This window comes from Manis pentadactyla, chromosome X, assembly GCF_030020395.1.
Source record: "Manis pentadactyla isolate mManPen7 chromosome X, mManPen7.hap1, whole genome shotgun sequence".
Lineage (NCBI taxonomy): Eukaryota > Metazoa > Chordata > Mammalia > Pholidota > Manidae > Manis > Manis pentadactyla.
Window position 1 is genome coordinate 143356496 of NC_080038.1, and position 21330 is coordinate 143377825.

Sequence of the window (21330 nt, forward strand, 5' to 3'; positions counted from 1 at the left end):
GGAGGGGGGTGCGGTGGGGGGAGAGGCAGGAAAAGGAATGTGGCCGACTCCACCCAGACCTGTCCTCAGTGTGAGAGTGTGATTCACGGGGTCAGTGGTCTCACCTTCGGATCTGATAGACAGTGCACTTTTTGTCTCCTTAAGCCCTGTGTCTAGGTCGTTTGGGAAGCGCCTTGGAGAGTCAAGAATAAAAGTGCAGGTCAAACAATGGATGACTGGAAAAGTCGGCCTATAATCAAGAGCATGCCTCCCCATTTCGCCATGGTGGGAAATCGTCAGGAGCCCAGAAAGCTCCAGGAATCGGTCAGACAATGGGCTACTGGGGGGAGGGGGGTATTGAATGCTTCTGATCTTAAACTTGAACATAAGATGTGTTATTGCAATTCTCTGTGCAAACTTGGTGGCAGGAAACCAACCCAAATCGTGAGGAACTAGAATCTGACCTAGGAGATGAGCTGACCTTGCTCCCTTGTGAGTTTCTGGAAGAGCGGGGGATACAGCCCCAGTTTCCATCTGGATTCCCAGTCCAGTGATCTCTGCCCTTGTAGCCCTTCAACTAGAAAGAGAGGAAGGCTGAGAGGGAAGAGAGGTTACTTTTTCTCTGAACAGAAACCAGGAATGTGGGAATGACATTGTGTTAGCTTCCTAGCCCCGCTGAGAACAGGAAGCCAGCGCATAGTGCACGCAGAGATGCCCGCTCAACTCACTGGCCCTGGTGTCCTTTTAAAAACTCAATCTGACAGATTTTGACTTTCCTCCCTTGGAACGCAGATCTTCCATGTGTCTGAAACCAGGGTGATGGGAGGGCCGTGAGAGCCTGCCGCATCACCAGCCCACCAGGGCTAGCTGTGTTAGCAGGAGCTGCAGCAAACACAATGGCTGTTATCTCGGTGTATTAGGTCCACAGAGGAGTGGCCTGCTTAATCTCTAAATTAATAGAGCAGAGAGGAAATGGTTCTTATAGAGCCATGGGTCTGCTTCCTTCCTGATCAGAGAACTGGGAGCTCCGGGCTCTGAGGTAATGTCATTTCACATAACTAAAGGGCCTGGCTTCTCCAATCCTGAGCACAGTCCACTTTCAGCAGGTCACCTTCCTATTTAGTTGAGAATTCTAGGGTGTGCACAGGTGTGGAGGGACAGTGTTGAAATCTCACTTCTCTTTTTCCCTCATTGTCTACCACCAAAGATGTATTGCGAATGTGGCATTGAGCTGAGTATGTAGACATTTACAAAACTTTGTTTACTGGAGTTCCAGGTCTCACAGAGATGGTGGTCAGAGGGGATGGCAGAGATGGAGCAATTACTTGGCCAGTGGCCTGTCCTCCCAATTGCCCACCTTTTGGCCAGGCATCTTCTAGAAGGCAGTTTCTAACCTCCATCCTGGTTACCCTTTTTACTTCTTGCTTCTCTTTTATGATCAACAACTGAGTCAGTGTAGGAAAACCTCTGGGTAATGGAACCAGAGCCCATGGCCCGTCTCCGCGTGCCTTCTGAGCTCTCCTCTGTGTCAAGCTTCCTGCTGGTCCCAGGAGAATGAGGGTCCTCTTCCTCTGCTCACGCACCCCTCCAGAACCCTTCTTAAAAGTGTGACTTGTGAATTAACTGCTTTGATTTCGATTGGTGTAGATGTCAATGCCAAAAGGGTCTTCCTTAGCATAGGTCCTGGGCACTGGCAGCCGCGCACTCTCTCAGGAGAAGTGGCCATTGCTCACCGGGCTGGGCCTGTCTGAGCAGATGGCCGTTAGGCCCCTTTGTCAGCCTTGCCCAAAACTCACATTCATTGCTTCAGAGTGACGCCTTGGACTTCATCAAGATCAGCTGTTCTCCCTCTTCTCTGCCCTTGGTTCTGGGTGACCTATTTCTGAAACTCCAAACTGTCCTAGAAGACCAAGGATTTGCCCCAGCCGAGGTCCAAAAAACATGCCTCAGGCTCCAGAAGCAACTCTCACATGGGTCGAGTCCTCTTCACGGTAAAATCCACTTGGAATATGCATTTGGTCCCTGAAGGGGATGCTGTTGAGGAAGCCCACTCCTCTGGCTGGGCCCAACAGGTAGAGCAGAGCCTGGCCAGGCCCCAGCCAGCACAGCCCTTGGTAATTTTGGGGGCTGGTCAATGTTGGCTGCCTCAGGCAGATCGCGGTGCTAAGTGGAGCTCTGCTGTACATGCAGAGGGTCTCAGCAGCCTGGTTCTCCTGTCCTTTCCCTAAAAACAAACTAACAACAAAAAGAAGCATATTGCAAGTCAAGATCTGTTAATAAAATTATACCAGCCCCAAAGGATAGTGCTTTGAAAAAGCCCTGGGATTTCCATGTGAATAATTGGGAGCCTCCTCTCTGGAAAATGTACCTCTGATGTGACGATTATTCTTGGCCAAAGACCAGGGCACAGGACTCCTGGATTCTGGTCTTGCTTCTGCTCCTAACTATGGGGCTCTGTTGCATCCTTTGCCCTCCCTGAGGACAAAGATCAAATGAACCAGGAGAAAGAATAACCACCTTTAATTGAGCACTGACTAGGTGCCGGGCACTTGCTAAGCGTTTGGGGGAGGGGCATTGTCTCCTGTAATCCTTAGGGTAACCCTGAGATAAACAGGCTGTCTCCAGGAAGCTGAGGCTCGGAGAGGTTAAGCCAAAGCCACAGAGCTAACAAGTGGCAGAGCTCAGAGCCAGCCATCATTGCCTCTGTACTCCACTGTCTCTTAGCTCTAAAGCACACGGAAGGCCACAGAGCAGGACAGAGCACGTGTCAGGCAGGAGTAGTCCTCATGAGAAATCACAGCCACGCAAGTACCTCTTCAACAGTTGCTCATATATTCAGCAGCATGTGATCTGGAGAAAGGGGAGTGTCACCTTTTGAACACTGGGCACCCACCCAAGGTTAATAAGGCCCCCAGTCTCTGCAGTCCGCATGTGGAGTTCGGACAGGAGGCAGAACCTTTGGTCCTTCCCTTTGAGGGTAAGATCTCCATTCCTCCCTCGGATGGGTGGCCCGATTGATTACTAGTGTTATAATCTCTCAAACATTAGCACTGCAGATGGCAGTGCTACGGAGCCTGTGTGGAATTGGGACCCAGTATGTATGTCACATGTTGTCTCTGTCTCAGTCGATACCCCACAGCAAGTTGCAAAGATTCCCCAGCTCTGAGCAGCCACCTATGGTATTCATAAGGCAGCTCCAGACAAAATGGGGGTGTTAAGGGCTTTAGCCATATAGTTGGAGAAGGAAGGAGACACTGCTCTTTGCTCCTCATCTGCATTTCATCATTTAATGACAGTAAATGGCTCACTTTATAGATTACAGTGGTTCGCAGGAATGGTATTCCTTTTGAACTCCCCAGATATTCCTCCTCCTTATGGATGAGGACACTAAGGTCTGAGAAATCCAGTGACTTGCAGAAATATACCCATTAAGAAGGTGGGAAGCTACATCAAGGGTCCTCATTTGAGTGGCAGCCTGCTTTCCACCCACAGTATGACCAAAACCAACCCCCACCCGTTCTTCTTACTTCTAAGTGCAAGTGGGGCTGAGGAAGGGGGACAGAGGAAACCTGAGTGTAACAGGAAATGTGGAGATTGGGATGGCTGCAGAAACGCTGGCCTCGTTTCACCTGCCCCTCTTCTTTAGACTGGTGACCTTAGGAACGCCCAGCAGGTGGAGGTCTGTTCGCCTCCTGCCTTGGGGTGAGGATTTGTGTCCATCATCTTTGGAGGCACAGGCTTTGCCTTGCAAAAAGAGCATGGAATTCAGTAAGGAGACCTTGAAGTGGATCCCGAGGCTGTAACTAGCACTCGGCAAGACCTTGAGCAAGTCCCTTTCCTCTTGAGGTCAGAGGGCCTGTCTATCTCTGGCCTTCCATGACATTGCCCATGGACCTACTGTGTGCCCGGCCCTGGGCGAGACCCTCCCCTGGGACAAATCTGCCCTGCTGTGGAGCTGGGAGGAGCCACTTTGTGTATATCAGCTCATCTCTTCCTGTGACATGGCGATTAATGTTCCCACTTCACTGTTGAGGAGGCTGAGGCTCAGAGGGGACAGGGACATTCCAAGTCCTACATAGTCAGTAGGTTGGAAATTCAGATATCAACCCAGGTGCCCTGACTCCCAAGCTCCTCCTCCTCTGCTGCTTGCCCTTCTGGGATGAGCAGTTCAGACACTTAGGGCCTCCCGCCGGCGGGCAAAACGGCCCAGATTGCCTGGACATTCCAATCCAGCAGCAGAGGCAGCCCAGGCTGATGAAAAGCCCCACTGGGGGCTGGGCTGAGTTCTCCAAAGGGCCCTCTTGGAAGCCTGGAGAGGAAGCCCCGTGTCTGCTGTGTCACACAGGCGGTACACATGTCACAGGTGCAGGTCTGGCCCCAGGAGAGGGGAGCTGTGTGTATGGCCCACTTCCAGGAACCAGGCGGTCAGGGACCCGCTGAGCAGGGAAGCAGTGCTGTCCCTGACACTTACTGAGATCTCGCACAAGTCTCTGAGCTTCAGTGTCTGCACTAGTAAAACAGAGTGAACAATCTGCCCTCTGCCCACTCCTGGGTCTCTGGGACAACAGTGAACAAGCTGTGGTTATGAACATGGTAGGAGCCTCACAGGGTACTACTGCTGTTAGCGCTTTTTTCATGATCAGAGATTGGCACTTGCTCACAAGGGCCATGGGGAACACGTGTCCTTGGAGCTTAGGTATAAACACACAGGCCCCCTGAGAGAACCTCAGTCTCATCAGCAGCCCCACTGCACCGAGGAGAGCTGGATTTATGGTGTAGCTCTGAGCATTCTGGGTCAAGGCCTGCAGTGCATATGCGCCTTTCTATTTTGGGGATCCTCCCCATGGAGCTCGCAGCTGTTCACTCCCTTCTCTCCCTCCTCCTCCTCCTCCTGCAGTAAGGCCCCTTTTCTGTTCCAGACACCCAACCAGGGCAGGCCGCCAGGCAGAGGCCTTGCCTTCGGATGGAACTTTTCTGTAAGGGCTGAGCGCTGCTCCGCTTGCAGGACACTGCTGGGCTCTGCATCTGAGTCCTGCCCAGGTAGCCCAGTTCAGCAAGCCAGTGACCTGAAAACCACAGTCTGGTTGAAGGGAGGATGCTAGGAAAGAGGGAGAGCTCCATTTGGCAGCTGGCTTCCCCTGGCATCTGGGAGCTTGGCACTGACTGTTTCTGGACTTCCAGGAGCCCACACTGGCCTTGTCTGCATTCTTGCCTGCCTCTTGCCCCTAGCGTCCTTGACCTTAGGCCCAAGGTGACAGGTATTTGGAGCTTGAGCTCCCCAGGGAGGAGCATGGGCATACCCTTGGACCCCAGGTTGGGGTGGCAGGAGAGTCTAGCTGAGCTGAAGCTCAGGCACTACCCACTCTGGGGATGTGCAAACCATGGGGCCAGCCCTGGAGATGCAGGCTGGGGGCTCCCCAAACTCGGGGCTGGCCTGTGCCAGCCAAGACCTCTTGCTTTTGCTGAAAATCCCCAGCTAGAGAAAGTGTGAGTCTGCCTGCAGTCAGGTATTTGGGTCATAAGCTGCCCTGGGAGTGCGAGCTGCAGGCCTCGGGTGGAGGGCGAGCGGAGCATGTGCTTCTCAGGTTCAGGCCACAGATGTTGATTTCAGCCGTTGACAGAAGAATTTGTCAAACCCGTCCCTCCTCCCACTTTGCCTTTCCTTCTCCGCCCCTTCCTTCCTGCCTTTCCTTCTCCTCCTCATCTCCCTCCTCCCCTCTCACTAGATCTCCCACCCCCATAGTACCAAAGTTAGAAAGCCAGCCATGAGCCACGCTGCCGCTGCCTCTACCCCACCCTCCTGCCCGCCTGCCCCTCGCACACATGTGCCCTTGTCTGCCTCCCTCCGGGGCTGTGGGGCTCGGTCACTATCCTGATTCCCCATTCAGAGCTGCTTCATCAGTTCGGCTGCTCCCCAAGGCTGTCAGCCAGCGCGGAAACTCCCGCGACCCTGAGATTTCCTGCTCTGAGGACCCTCCGCCCATGGCTCCGTACCTGGCACATAGTAAACGCTCAATAAGCAGTGGCTGCCAGTCCTCTTGGCCAGAAGGTCCCTTAGGAATTGGGCAGGCCACCCCCTTTGTTGCACATGAGGCCAAGGATACACAAAGGAGAAGGGGCGTGTCCAAGGTCATTAGGCCAGTTAATGAGTTCCTCACAGTTTCTGACAAGTGGTTGTCCCTTGGCCTTGTGCTAGAAATGGGGAGAGCTGCATAATTTGCAGGAAACCTTTTGCTCCAATATTTAATTCAAATCTGCAGATGCCAGCTGAGCCCTGTCATGAGACTGGGTGCTCTGGGGCTACAGAGATGAGGAGGAAACAGCCCCTGCCCTGTGGAGGCAGAAAATGCACAGACCTAACATGGTGCCCTTGAGGTTGGCCAGAGCCCCCAGGCTGTATTGGCAGAGAGCCCCTTGAAGGCCTGAGGGAGGAGGGTGTGGCTTAATCTGCCGGACAAAGGCTGGAAGGGCAAGGCAGGTGAGCCTTCTGGAGGCCGTGCCCCCTCCTTCCTCCAGAACCCGCAGAGTGCCCTCCAGCAGGCATGCCAGAGTAGGAATGTCATCAGTGAAGGTGACACATGGCATCTGGGACTGCCGCTTACCTTGCCCGGGTCAGGGATGGTCACCTAGCTTGTACGGTGGTAAAAATCTTGAAGTTTTCCAGCTCCCACAGTGTTGTCTGCCACTCTCTGGTGAACAGTTGGCCTACGTGGCCCCGTACAGTGTGAGGGGGGCAATTTGGGAAGAACTCATTTCCCTTGGACAAGCTCATGCTGTAGGGCAGGGGTTGGCAAACGCCAGACCATGGCAACGCCAATTCCGGCCTGCAGCCTGTTTTTGTCAATAAAGTTTTATTAGTCCATAGCCATGCCCAGTCATTAACATACTGTCTACTACAGAGCTGCAACAGAGACCACATGGCCTGCAAAGCCTAAGATACTTACTTTTTGGGCCTTTACAGAACCTTGCCGTCCCCTGATCTAGGTCACTGGGCTTTGGTTCACTTTTCTCTGAGGCCATAATTCCCCCTAATAGGTGGGTACTCCCTTCCGTACCACTCGAAGGAGAATCGCTGATCCTAATACCTCCCCAGGTGTTCTGCCAGAGCTGGCTTGACTCCCCGCTGCAGGTCCTGTCTCTTCTCCACAGTCCTCATTCTTCCCAGAGCATCCATTTCTCCCTCTCCCATCATCGTCCAGAGAGACCTTTTACGAACGGGTTGAGCCAGTCATTCTTCTGCTTAACTAACCCCCGAGCCAGTGGCATCCCACTGCAGACAGGTTACAGCGCCCCCTTCCCATGGCCTGCAAAGCCCTGCGTGAGCTCATGGCTGCCTCCCTGGCTCACTGTGCACCAAACACACTGACCACCTGCCTGTCCCAGGACCACGCCAAGGGCTTTCCCCTCAGGGCCTTCTCGCTTCTGCCTGCCTTCCTGGAGGCCTGCACTTAGATGGCCATTTAAATGTCTCCTCCTCAGAGGAGTCACCTGGCTGCTCTGTCAGGTCACCCTTTCTTCTGTGACGTCCTCTGAAGAACACTGCTCACACTTTGTTCCTGTTCTGTCTGTCCCACTAGAATTCCAGCTTCTTCATCTGGTTCACCACATCTCTCCCTGGTTTATGCTCATTCTGGGAAGATTTCTGCCTGGGCCCCCTAGACAGCTCTGCTTGGTTCAGTTAGAAGCCTTCATCTCTAGAGTGGATAGAAGCCCAGGGCCCCTCTCTCTCTAGCTGCCTCTCTTTCTAGAATAAGCCTCAAGCACTGAAGTTGTCTGGTGTTAGGGCTGCCTCTGTGACACTGTCAGAAAAGTTGAACGTTTTCTTGTTTCTTTTCTCCTTCAAGTCAAGCCTTTGGGGTTTAGAACAATTAACTTGGCTGGTATAAAATACTTCCAGAAAGCCAACCCCCAAACACCTACACCCAACATCTGCTTTCTGAATATATGGCTTCAAAGAGCTCAGTGTACAGTAGCTAACTGCTGTCCATCCTATTCTTTTAGCCACATGACAGCTAAGGAACTTAGAAACGCCTTGCCCTTTCCTGCAGTTAAATCTGACATAAAATTACTTCATTGGCAGTATTTTAATAAACAAAAATGCCCTGTGTTTTCACCAGTAATTCAGCTTCAGCTTTCCAGGTGAGAAGAAGATAATCACGAGTGACTATGAGGACGTAGTTCTGCGGTTTCTGTTAACACCACATTCCACGCTTCCCCCTTTGGCCAGTCAGTGCAGCGTCTTACAGGGGGCATAGCGAGAAGGAAACACACTGCGGGAACAGCCCCTGCCCGCCAGCACCGCCTCGACCACCACCACCACCCGCATTTCTGCTACATCTCCATTTCCACCTCCACCCCCGCCCTTCCTCCGTAAGAACCGCCTCATCACCACCAGTGTCCCTCCTTCACTTCTGTCATCACCACCATCACCTCCACCTCTGTGACTTCCTCCACCATCACCGCCATCGCCACCTCCTCTGCCGCCCCCGCCTCACCACCATCTCTCCCGCCATCACTTCCATCGCTATCACTTCCTCCAGTGCCACCATCAGCATTTCTACCACCTCCACCTTCACCACCAGCGCCTCCACATCATCACTACCACCGCCTCCGTCAGTACCACTCCTACCACTTTCATTACCGCCACAACCGCTACCGCCATTATCACCACCTCCATCTCTCTCTTTCTCTCTCCCTCTCTCCTTGCTCACTCACTCTCTCTCTTGAACACGCACACACACAGGCTCAGGAAATTTTTCAGGTTATATGAGACATTTCAGGATGCAATCACAGACACTTTCCACATATAGTGAAAGAAATACATACCTTTAGATTGTCAGTATTTTCAATATGCAACCTACTCCTGTTGCTGCGTGCATTGCCACTCTGGGGCATCAGCCTGTGTGGGCAAAATCAAAGGAGAATTCATTACAAGAAAGGACAATATATTCCCAAGTGCACACCCTAAAAAAACGATAAGTTTGGATAAGGGATCTTTTACTTCATAAAAGGATGTGCTGAGGATCTCCTTTCAATAGCAAATTCTTGTTGCATTTTATTACGATTTGGTTTACAAAAATTAGCCTTGCACACATCTGTCCAGGAGTGCAGCCAATGAGTAAAGGCAGATCTGCCTTGAATGGCAAATGCTGCTTAGTAAACCATGTTAAAGACTATTTTAGGACCACCAAGAATGTGTTTGCATTTTTAAGAGTGGAAGGGGAGAGAATATTTATTTGGTATATACACCATGCTGGGTACTATGCTCATTTTACATTTCTAAGCTCATGTGATCCTTATAACAAATTTGTGAAGGCAGCCTCCCTCTCCCCATTTGATCACACAGCATTATGAATGTACTAAATGCCACTGAATTGTACACTTAACAAGGACATATTTCATGCTCTGTGCATTTTACCTCAATTTTGAAAAAAGAGGACCTAAATCATTTCATAATGTACGTTAAATCATCCTCTTGTAGACTTTTTAAAAAAGCACATTGTCTAACCTAAATACATACAATTTTTATTTGTCAATCATACCTCAATAAAGCTGAAATAAAAAAAGGACCTAGCTCCTGCAGAAGGTCTCTGGACTGACCTGATGCTCCTTGTCCCTTGTCCCCTCCCAACCTCCGCTTATGTGGCATCAGAGCTCTAAACAGCCTGGCTCTCAAACCTGCTGACTGGGTGGGTACATTTAGTGCATTACTGCATTTTAGGGCCGGAAGCTGGCGCTGGGCAGCTAAACTGTGCTTCCTCAGTAAGCATGTGACCTCCAGGAGGCGCGGGACAACCAGGTGTCTCTGGATTCTCCCACATATACGGCTACCGGGTTTCTCTGCAGGGGAGTTCCTGCCGTGGTCTAAAGCCTGTTGCCATTTCACTGATGCATTGTCTCCTGGTGCCTAAGCTTTAAGACTCATCCTCCAGACCATCCAAGACCTGGTATCTAATTATGTGCTTTTTACCTTATGTTCTCTTTATCACAGGGGGTCCCCCAGATTGCATAAGCTTCAGAGCTCTGTGCCTCGGTATGGGGGGAGGTACTGAGTAGTCAGTAACTGGTTGTCTCTTCACCCCATTTACACTCCTGGAGTTGGTGTCCTGGTGGCGGCCAGCAGTGCAATGTCCGACAACAGGGCACTGCCATCAGGAGGGACACTACTGCTGTGTCCACCCAGTCATAAGCAGAAGTCCTAAAAGAGAGCTGTGGCTACCCCTTATCATGCATGCTTTCCACACAGCTCACACTGCTCCCGCTAAAAATGAGCCAGGACTTGACTGTTTCCAGCTCTTGGATTATCAGTGGCTTCTTATTGCCCCAGCCAGGCTCTGCCAATTATGTCCCTGAAATGCTCCAACAGCCCCTCTAGGCCCTCAGCCCATCGGGGCCCAGTCTAGGGGCTTCTCCTCGGACCCCACTCCTAATCCCATTAGCAAGGAGCCCACTGCTGCTTGAGGGACCCTGCATCCAGAGTCCCAGCCAACATGGGGGTACTTGTGAAAGGAAGGCACATGGAACCAGGAGCCCAGAGACAAGGAGGAGGGGCATAAGCACCCTCCCCCACCCCCCACCTAATGTGAACTCATCAGCCTTGGTGGGGCCTTTGTGGTATGGAGGCTGGGCCTGCCAAATAGGTCCAGGGCCACTGTTGGGGCTACATTCCACCTTCCTGTGAATGCCTGCTGAACGGTCCACCTGTGCATGTCTGGGTAGAGGTGTGGAAAGCTGGGAACAGGATAAGTTGCAGCCAGGGCAATGGAGAGACGTTAACGTGACAGCCCACCAGCCTACGGGGGTCTGGCCTCTGCTGGCTTGCAGGGTGTCTGGGGTTACTGCTCGTGGGCATTTTCCCCTGGTCTGTCACTCTCCATGATCTCTAGACAGCTGGAAGCACCGTGGTGAGACAGATTTTGGGTGAAGGCAGTCTCTGTTAACTTAGTCGCCCTCCTTTCGCTTTGGATCACTTAATACATGCTGGACTCTGACCGTGGAGAGCCACACTTGCAGTTGGACAACACCTCCAGTGGCTGGAGAAGCAGTTACGGGCAGGTGGGTGTGGGGCACAGGCCCAGGTGACCGACACATAGCAAAGACTGGTTTGCCAAGCTCGCATTCTAAAGAGAGCTCCAGGAACAAGCTTTAAATTGACATCACTGATTTTCACACACCCCTCAAGGTGCTTCGGGAGCTGGCAGCCTTCCTGGTAACTGGTGACTTGGTAGGACTCTAAATAATGTGTAAGCACGGCTCATTTGACCAAAATCGCAGGTTGCCTTTTCTGATTCAACTAATGTAGAGCTGATACTCTCAGGATTAATACTGCTAGTCTACACACACACACACACACACACACACACACACATGAGTGTTCAAGTAATTCCTTGTTAAAAAGCCATAGAGATACCTGAGGAAGACTTTAATTTGACTGCAACAGGGCTGGGAGAGGTCGTGCTTTCTTTGAGACAGTAGTTGGTAGCAGTGTATAGGTCCTGTCCATGGATGGGGGAAAAGAGACTTCCTCTTTCCTCTACAGGAGTAGCCCCGGAGGAAGGCCATAGCATCAGCTTACCAAAGCTGTGACCCATTCACTTTACACATGGGGAAACTGAGGCCCAGCATAGGGTGAGGACCTATGAGAGGTCACATGACAAGGCCTTTAGAAGCAGAGCTTGGGGAGAAGTGAGGAGGTTAGGCTTAAATCATGTGCCCGGGCCCCTCTGCCTTCTTCCTGTATAGAACCCCAGGTCTGCCCAGTGGCCCTGGTGGCCTCTAGCCTCAGATCTGTGGCCTCCAACCTCACCTCTGCCTCCACTTTTCCCCTTATCTCTATGATTCTGGGCTCATCAGCCTAGTTCCAGTGAAGCACAGATGATGCTTGTAGCCCATCGGGACTGGGACAGGGCCACTGCCTTCCACAGGCAGCCCTACTCCAGCCCTCAGACCCCAGAACGGTGGGTGGCAGATGGTAAAGGTGGCCCTGCAGGCTGTCAGGCCAGGGCCGGCAGACCAGGCAGCTTGGCTCTCTCCACTCCCATCCCATGCCGCAGTCCCAGTGGCCATGGCCTGACTTGGTAGAGAGCAAGCTGAGGCCCGTGGTGGAGGGCAGGGGGGCAGCCTGGGGACCCAGGGCCTGGAGAATGAGACCAGCAACAATGACTGCTCCCGATACGCTCGCTTCAACAATGCTGCGAGGCATGCAGGGCAGACTGAGTACCCACTTTACAGAAGAGATTGAGGCTCAGAGAGGGGGACTAACTTGCACGGTCACACAGCAAATGGAGGAGCTAGGACTTAAATGCTAGTCCTTTGGCGCCTACTCCAGGGCTAGGGCTCTTTCCTCCACCTAGCCCGCCTTTGCCTGTGTTGGGCACTGAGCATGCAGTCTCTGCAGCTTGGCAGGCCAGAGGCGCCAATAAATCCCCCATTGTAGGTCATTCTTGCTCCAAACCACCTATTAACAGAGATTCATTCCTGAGACCCACTGACTCCTCTTGAAGTCAGTCAGCATTCACAGTTCCCAGCCATTCCCAGCTACCCTGGGAGTCCACAGAGCCTTGCATCTTGCAACTTTGGAAATGCGAAAATCCTCTTTGTTCTACAGAAGGTCAGTTTCAGTTTGTGGGTGCGTTCTTCTGATAAACAAACATGCAAATGACACGTATGCCCAAATGTAGGCAATTACACTGTACACATGGATAGTCATCTGGTCCCACACATATATCCAGACATATCCTCTCTCTTCTTTTCTCCCTCCTCCCCTCCCTCTCTCCCTGCAAAGCCAATCCTGATGAATCACAGGCTTATCTGTTCTGGGGCTACCTCCACCATGACTCCCTTCCTTTCTTCTCAGCAAGCCTACTGGGGACCACCCTTGTCTCAGAGGGCCTGAAGTCCAATCGAGTCAGCCAACATGAGGTTCTTGGAAACTCACAGGGGTACTGTGGGCCAGCACTAAAGACAATTGATGGAGTACAGATGTATTTGTGGAGAGAGACTGAGAGAACCAGCAGGCGGACTGGCCTGAGCCGAGCTGAGAGAGGAGTAGACAAGGAGGAAGGGGAGGCTCATAAGCCCCAGGCCAGTGCCACCCTTTTGACGGTCTTGCCCAGGGCTCATGTGCCAGGAACCTCTGGAGGGAGAGCGAGGCCCCTGAGCTCATCTCCTGGAGCTCTTCTTTGGCCTCCTGCACTCTTTCCCAGGAGGAACTGTGCCTATTGATGTTCGTGTTACACCTCCAGCTGGAGTGTCCAAAGTTAAGTGCTTAAACAGCCTGCCAGATTTCTTTGGGAAGAGTATATATAATAGATATAATAGTCATTATTTTTCTTATGTCCGTTTTATGAGCCTGGACTGTACTCTCAAAATCTAGACCTTTTCCAAGAAATCTCTGCCCTTTCTGCCATTATGGACTAAAAATGTAGAAAGGGAAGAATTGCCATATGTCATTGCTCACACAGAACCAGAAATAATATTGACTCCACAGCTGAACTTGGCCCCTGTCAGAAGGGTTGCCTTTGTTTTCTCATTATTTGCAGGGTGAGGAAGCCATCACGTGCTTTCAGATGCATTTTAATGATATTTATAAGGTCAAGGGGATCACATTGGTGGCCTTGTCTGCCTGGTTATGGAATAGGACTTTGCAGGCATTTGTGGGTGGAGATAAAACCATTCCTAAATGAAAGCTGCCAGCGCACCATCCCTCACTTCCCCTCCCCTCCAGCACCAAAGACTGGGCCTGTGACACTCAGTCTGCGAGTTGGGACCCTCGGGGGCTAGGGTGGTTGTTACCCCTAACTAGTTCTGTGACCACGAAAAAATTGCATCACATTTTGTTTTCTATGAAAAGAGAAGATTGATATATGCTCTCTAGAAATCATGCCAGTGTCTTGATTTGCCTGTTGTAAAAAAGAAAATCTCACAGTAGGTGAGACTGTGTGTAACACATGGCCTGAAGGAAGTAGGGGCTGGCTGGTAGCTGGGACCAAGACCCTGCTGTCATGGAGTCCACAGAGACTGGAAAATGGCACATATGTGAAGCTGGAGAGGGTCTAGAAGCTCGGTGGGGGACCTGCTGCCCCCGACAGGAAGGACATCGAGAGGGAAGTCATTCAGGTAGCAAGCTATCTGCTGCATTTGATCTAAAATGGTGACCATGGCATTCAGTCAACAACGCCCACCCTGGGCAGGCAGACATCAACCCAGCACCCACTGGCCCAGGTGACCTGGCAAAGGCACCAGTGTGGCCCTGGGCACACAAAAAGCCCAGCCCTTGACCTCATTTACGCTTGGCTGGGGTTCTGGCCACTCAGCCAGGGTGTTTGAGACTAGCTGTCGAACGCTTTCACCATATAATCGGAACCGCAGAGCTGCGGCCTCTGTTAGTCTCCCTCAAGTCCACTGAGAAAGGAAAGCTCAGGAGAGGCGCCTGCCTGCCCCCTGCTGAACCCGCAGCCTTGGCCAGTACCCTTCCTCCTAGGGCCAGCAAGGCCAGCCTGGCCCCTGCCTAGGCAGCTCTTAGGTCGGCATCCAGCTGTGGGCCTGGCCCAGCCAGGGTAGCACCTGCTCTCATAAATGGGACCCACCGGCTGTGTGGTGGCCCTCAGCACCCCGCAGGGGCAGCCTGGGACCTGCTTTGGGACTGAGGAGCCAGTTAGGTTCCAGACTGGGACCTGAGTGGGGAACACTGGCTTGGATGCAGTCATGAGGTACCTGGGGAGTTAGTTGTGTGCACATTGCTCTTACTTCAGAGAGCGGGAGACTCCTGCCCCTTGCCAGGGCTTCCTGGTACTACCTCTAGCATCCCGTGGTCATGTGCCATCTTCCCCTCCTGCCACCTTAGTCTCAACAGGTTAATGGCAGACCAACAATTAAATGAAAGCTCTGAGCCTCAGAATCTGCCAGGGATTCCAGGCCTCCGCAGTTCCCAGTCCCTGCCTACCTCCCTTCTGTTGCACCTACCCCATTCTTCCCCTGCCTGGCCCTACGTAGACGTCACTATCACCCATCTTGTGTTGCAGCCCATTGGGCCCAACCATTGCCAGCTCAGACTTCCTTGCAGGGGTCGTACATAAGACCCACCTCAATCATCCCTTATTGATCTATTTCATACATTCTTATGTTCAATATATCAGATTTCTTTGAGGTCTTGGGGAGAATGTAGAAGAGACCCAAATTTCAGTTTGGGACCCAATGACTTCTTTGTCAGCTGCCTCATGATTGAGTGCATGGCCAGGGAAACATGAGGCAGAGCTCCCTGTACGCATAGTCAGCTGGCCTGCATGGGAGAATGGGCACCCATAGCTGAATAGGCCTCTTCTCGTGCCTGCTGTACCCCTCCCCGGCCTACTCCTGCCTGCGCCATGCTATTTAGCCAGGCAAGTCCCCTCACTCCTTGGGGTGGATGAAGGCAGTGGGTTGAGAGGCAGCAGAGTGGGCACGGGGGGGGAGCCTGCATCTTCCTGGGCCCTGTCGCCCCCCAGCTGAGCAACTCAGGGCCAGCCCTGCCCCCTCCCTGGGTCTCAGGGTCCCTGTCTTTAAGTCCCTGCACTCCCTGGGTCCTTCCAGATCTGCCCTTTATAATGCCAGCTACCAGTTAGTGAGGGTCTCCTGGATGCCAGAAAATCTGCGTCCAGTTTCCTCATGCATCCGCAGAGAAGAACTTCTTATTTAGGTAGCTTTATACTTTTCTGGGGGTAGGGGTGGTGGGGTTGGGATTACAAGTCATTAAAAACAAACAAGCTATACAAAAACGTAGAGAATAAAAAAGGACTTGCCAGTCATCCCCAAGAGATGACTACTCCAAATGGTGGCATATACATCCTTCCAAGTTATTTTTGTGTGCACATTGCAGCGTGTGTGTGTGTGTGTGTGTGTGTGTGTGTGTAAATAAATGGAACCACGTTCCAATGAATGTTCTGCAGCTTGTGTTTTTCCCTGAACAGTGTACCTCAGGCAGCTGCTGCAAGGACACCCCCACATCTACTTCATCCTCTAAAGGCTCTGCTGTGTTCTTCTTTATCGCTACCACCCCTTGCATTTAACCAAGACAGGAAGCAACCAAAAAGTTCAATGTCTGTATTGCACTTTTCCTTTTTAAAAATGGGGTATCTGTAGACAAGTAGGGATTGAAAATATCTTAGCTGCTCCTAGTTTGCTCTCAAATGGCTGCCTTTGGCAACAGAGTTCATGTAGTGGCTCCAGCATAGCTTCGTTGAACTCCCCGTTAAGCCAGCAAAGAAGATCCTTTGCATGAGTTTCTGTGGTGTTTAGTATACAGACAGCACAATGCCTTATTTGAAATGCAACAAGACAGTTTAAATGAAACACAGCAACACAAAAATGAGCATTTTGGTTCCAAAAATAGACTGTATTGTAGTTTTGACAACTGTAAGTCTTGAAATGGAGAGATGTGTTTTAACTTGCAAGTTTCCTGTTCATTGGCTTTACTATGCCAAGCCTTTATAAAAATCCCTCTCTTTTTCTCTCTCTCTCTCTCTTTCACCCCTCTCTCCCCTCTTTCAGCCACAGGGAACTGGTAAGAGGAGACAGGAAGGAGATAGCTTCCAGTTTACAGACATGGCTGATGGGGGTTACCCTAATAAAATCAAGAGGCCTTGCCTTGAGGACGTCACCCTCTCTGTGGGTGCAGGCACCCAGCCCAGTCTGGCCTGCGCGGAGCTGCAGGTTCCTCATCTAACAGTAAACCCTGGCCCTGCAGCTATGGGAGTGGCTGGCCCTGCGTTACTGCTGGAAAATAATCCCATGAATGGCAGCGTAGTGGGCTCACCCTTTGTGGTGCCATCGACTGTGGAAATGAGCCTCAAAGGACCCGCTGTTCCTTACTATGACAAGTCCAACAGTGTGCCGGCAGTGGACCAGGAACTTCAGGAGCTGCTGGACGAGCTAACCAAAATTCAAGAACCTTCTCTGAATGACCTAGATCTTGAGAAGATACTGGGGAGCAAGCCAGAAGAACCCCTGGTCTTGGATCATCCACAGGCAACCCTGGGCACAACTCCCAAGCCTTTGGTTCAGATGCCACACTTGGAGGGCCTTGGTTCCGGCAAGGAGTTTGCTTCTAGTTGCAGCCAGGTCACCGGTGTGTCTCTTCAAATCCCGCCCTCCTCCACAGGGCTCAGCTACGGGATTCCCGCCACCAGTAAGAAGATGGCCTCACCCAGCTCTTCGACAGTGCAGGCCAAGACCCAGGGCCAGGCCCTGATGCCCACCACACTGCCTCTGCCTCCAGTGCCTCAGTGGCACCACGCCCACCAGCTGAAGGTGCTGGCAGCCAGCAAGCAGGGATTGGCCACGAAGCCTCCCGGGCCCGCTCCATGTTGGTCTGGTCCGCCTGGCCTGTCGCCGCCTTACCGCCCTGTGCCGTCGCCGCCACACCCGCCACCGCCCTTCAGCCCTCAGAGCCTCATGGTGTCCTGCATGTCATCTGGCAGCCTGCCAGGCAGCACCCTGCAGGCTTCCCCCAACGCAGGGCTCTCGGGCGTGGCAGCCAGCGGTGCTGTCCTCGGGCCCGTGCTGCCTTATGGCCCCGAGAAGTTGCCCAGCCCAGCGCTCAGCCAGCAGCCGACGTTCAGCCCACAGAGCTCCATCCTGGCCAACCTGGTGTCCTCTGCCGTGAAGAGCCCTCAGGGGCACCTGATGGCCGCCCTGCCGGCCAGCAACCCAGGGCCCTCCCCGCCCTACCGGCCGGAGAAGCTGGCCAGCCCGGGCCTGCCGCAGCAGTCCTTCACACCGCAGTGCGCCCTGGCCCGCAGCCTCACGCCTGCCACACAGCCGCTTGGCCAGCCACCGCAGCCCAGTGCCCTCTTCAAGCCCATACCCACCAGCGACCCCAAAGCCCTCAGCATGATCATGCAGCAGCAGGGGCTGGCCAGCCCCAGCCCAAGAGCCACAGAGCCATTCACTTTCAGCAACACCAAGCCCTTGTCACATTTCATTTCTGAGCCGGGGCCCCAGAAGATGCCCCCGCTGCCCGCCGCCTCTCGGCAGCCTTCCCTGCTGCACTACCTGCAGCAGCCGACACCGACGCAGGCCTCTTCTGCCACGGCTTCCTCCACCGCCATGGCTACCTTGCAGCTGCCGCCACCGCCACCTGACCATCCTTCGCTCCTTCTGCAGCAGATGATGCAGCAGCCCCAGCGCCTGCAGCGAGCTGGGGCCTCGGATTCTTTGCCTTCTCTGCCCCGACAGGTAAGACAATCCCAACTTCAGTTACATTCCTCGGTTTTGGAAATGGAGAACCATGTCTCCTGCTATTCATTCCTGGCTTTGGAGGCAAATCCAGGCTACAGTTCTCTCTGAGGCTGTGCTTGACTCTGGAAAAGCATATTGAAGCCATCTCCATCTTATGAGTGAAGAAGCAGGAGCTCAGAGAGTTGAAATGACTTGCCCACAGTCACACAGTTAGCAAGGGGCAGAGCAGTTCTTGCTCCAGAGCCTGTGCTCTTCTCAAAAGTACTGTAGCCTGTCCCTCATCTCCCACTGTCTTATTGATCACCAACTTCAGCAGATCCTTCCTAGATGGTATTGGTCACAGTGCCCACTTCTCCTTGCTCCAACCCCTGCCTTTGTTGGCTCTTGTCACTTGATGAATTGTGCCAAACATCTGCTGGAAACACCACACATAAATTACCTCGTGGTTTCTGAGGGTTAGGAAGCCTGGCACAGCTTAGCTGTGCCTTCTGGCCCTGAGCTTCTCGTAAGGCTGCAGTCATTTCAGGGCTCAACTGCGAAGGACCTGCTTCCAAGCTCACCCTCTGGTGGTTGGCAGAAAGCAGGTCCTCACAGCTTGTTGGGCTGAGGCCTCGGTTCCTCATGAGCTATTGGCCAGAGACCTCCCTCGGTGTCTTGCCATGTGGACCTCTTCACAGAGCATCTCACAACATGGCAGCCAGCTTCACACCCAAGTGAGCAAGAGAGAACATGCCAGCAAAAGAGGCAGGGGGAGTACCAGCAAGTCAGAAGTCACAGTCTTTATCATCTAGTCCTGAGAGTGACGTCCCATCACTTGCACTATATTCTATTCAATAGATGTGAGCATGAAGGTGTGACTACCAGGAGGCAGGGACCCCTGGGGGCCATGTCAGATGTCGGCCTGCCCGGAATACTGTCTGTCATGGTCCCTCCTTCCCATTCATCTTTGCCCAAGTTCAGGCCCTCATGAGTCTTTGTCTGAACTCATTCAATTAACTGTTAAACTGGTTTCACCCAATAAACCATCCATCACTGTAAGCATTACCTTGCTATAACAAAGACCTGATCCTGTTTCACAGTTGCTCAGAAATTTCCAGAGGCCCATACCCTGGCTCAACCTACCTCCTCAGACGCAGCACCTATCAGGTCCTAAAGTGCTTGCAGTGCCTCGTCCACTCTGCGCTCTCAGCCTTTACTCCTGCCGTTTCCTGTGCCAAGCCTCCCCTTCAAACTTTCCTCTCGCGTCCCACTCACAGCTCCTAATACTCAGGTACCATGCCCTCCAGGAAGCTTTCGCCTGACTGCCCTCAGTATTGCCATCTCCCACTCTGCCAAGGAGATGGCCGTAAAGAGCTTGGCCAGGGGCCTGGCCAGAGGGAAGCACCCGTCAGCCGGGGCTGACCTCTTCTCCCAGGGCCCTGGATGAGCGTGACTGAGGCAGCCCATGGAGGAGAGAGGCTGTGTCATGAAGCATAAGCAAGCAGAGTGCCCCACATGAGGGGCTGGTCCTCCCGTGGGGGGTGCCAGGGTGAGCCGCAGGCCCTTGTCCGCAGTTCAGGAGCACTTTGGTTTGATCTTGTTATAGGCCTGTTGCCATCTGTTTTCATGGACTTCCGCGGCTGGCGTGGCGGAGCGCCAGCAACAGCACTGGAACTCTTACCATAGCAGGCAAGATCCTCAGCTTGGAGACGTGTCACCATCTAACATTGTGAGCCTTTTTGTTTTTCTGTGTGTGTCTTCAATGGGGTGCATTTGTAGCCTGACTGTGTTGCCTCAGAGCTGCGTCAGCCGGCTTCTTAATGATTGGGGTCGTGAAAATCACACCCAACAGATTACCTAGGTGGGATTGGAGCAAGTGTTCAGGAGAAAGACCAAGCCTCCAGGCTCCTAGAGGCTGAGAAGGGCTCAGACGACTTCTGCCAGCAGAGGCGAGAGGCTGGTCTCCCCAAAGAGGGTGCCACTGCTGCTGTGAGAGCTGCCTTCCCTGCTTGTGTGGGCCAGTGCTCACAGGCCAGGCATGCAACCCGGTACTTCACCGGCCTCTGCTCATTTTAATCCTCAGAGGTAGGGGCTGTTATCATTCCCTTCAAAGCTGAGAAGGCTGAGGCACAGAGAAGTCACCACTCTTGCCCATAATCACACAGCAAGTCATGGCCAGAGCAGGGAATCTGGCTACAGAGCCTACACTGGTAACCCCACGCATGGGGCACTGCCTCTGGAGCCTTCCCTTCCTGTTATAACCCCCTAACTATTGCCTTTTCTGCAAACTGGGGGTGATGCCAGGTTGTTCAAGGATTAAATGAGTTAATACATCTAAAGCACTTCAAACAGGGCCTGACACAAAGTACCTGCCTACGAAGGTTTGCTGTCTCTGTGACTCTTAACTCAGTCTGTTTTCTGGGGGCTAAGATGTGGCTTTCAAAACCGGTGCTGTGCCAGGACAGGATGAGTCTGTCTCCACACCCCATGCCGGCCATGAGGCTGATGGGAGGTTGGGGGGGCCTGCCAGCTTGGTGGGCTCTCCGTCTTGCGGGCCCCACCCTGCCCAGCTAGCAGGAAGAGAGGCATCGTTGCCTGGCTCGCTGGGATTGCTTTCCCTACTCTGTCCATAGCATTCTTCTGGCCAAAGCACCCTGAGCAGGCCTCCACGCTGGGCACATCAGCAGCTCCACTGCGCCTTGGCTGTGCTCCTCTGTGGCCTTCCCCTGTTTGCTTTAAAGTCTGAGAGCTCAGCCCTGGTCACTCTTCCAGGGTAAAGAAAAGAAGAACAGAAGTACATGTTTCTGGCTTCCAGTGGGGTGAACTTGTCGCGTTTTACTGATGGCCAAGCTGGGCCTCAGAACACACATTACTTCCTACATGGTGTCGATAGCTCATTGCACTTCCGTGGATTATGGATAGTGTTTACCGCAGAGGGACTCGTCTTCCCTTGTAATCCAGATCTTAGCTTTTTTAAGGAGTAGTTTCTAAATGTAAGATGAGAAACCAGCTCTGGAGTAAGAAGAAATGCCAAGTCCAGCTGTCTGCAGAAGGCCATTCTGTTTGCAGACTAGTGTGTGTCCGCTTGGGGAATTTCACTTCACCGCTTAAGCAAACAATCCAATTCAGCGAACCACTGGCTTGTACTGAAGGTAA

The 21330-nt window shown here is 52.7% G+C and overlaps 1 protein-coding gene across 7 annotated transcripts in view; it reads left to right on the forward strand.

Moving 5' to 3' along the window:
* MAMLD1 (mastermind like domain containing 1) overlaps positions 1-21330 on the forward strand; it is a 111829-nt gene that overhangs the window by 58596 nt on the left and 31903 nt on the right. For 3 of the 7 annotated variants that reach the window (XM_036908388.2, XM_036908391.2, XM_036908393.2), the window contains exons 2-4: positions 145-303; positions 16507-18192; positions 19781-19903. In XM_036908388.2, coding sequence (XP_036764283.2) covers positions 208-303; positions 16507-18192; positions 19781-19903 — 1905 coding nt within the window. In that variant the 5' untranslated portion in view covers positions 145-207. The remainder of the gene's footprint in view (positions 1-144; positions 304-16506; positions 18193-19780; positions 19904-21330) is intronic. The other 4 variants (XM_036908390.2, XM_036908392.2, XM_036908394.2 and 1 more) reach the window with 2 other exon arrangements.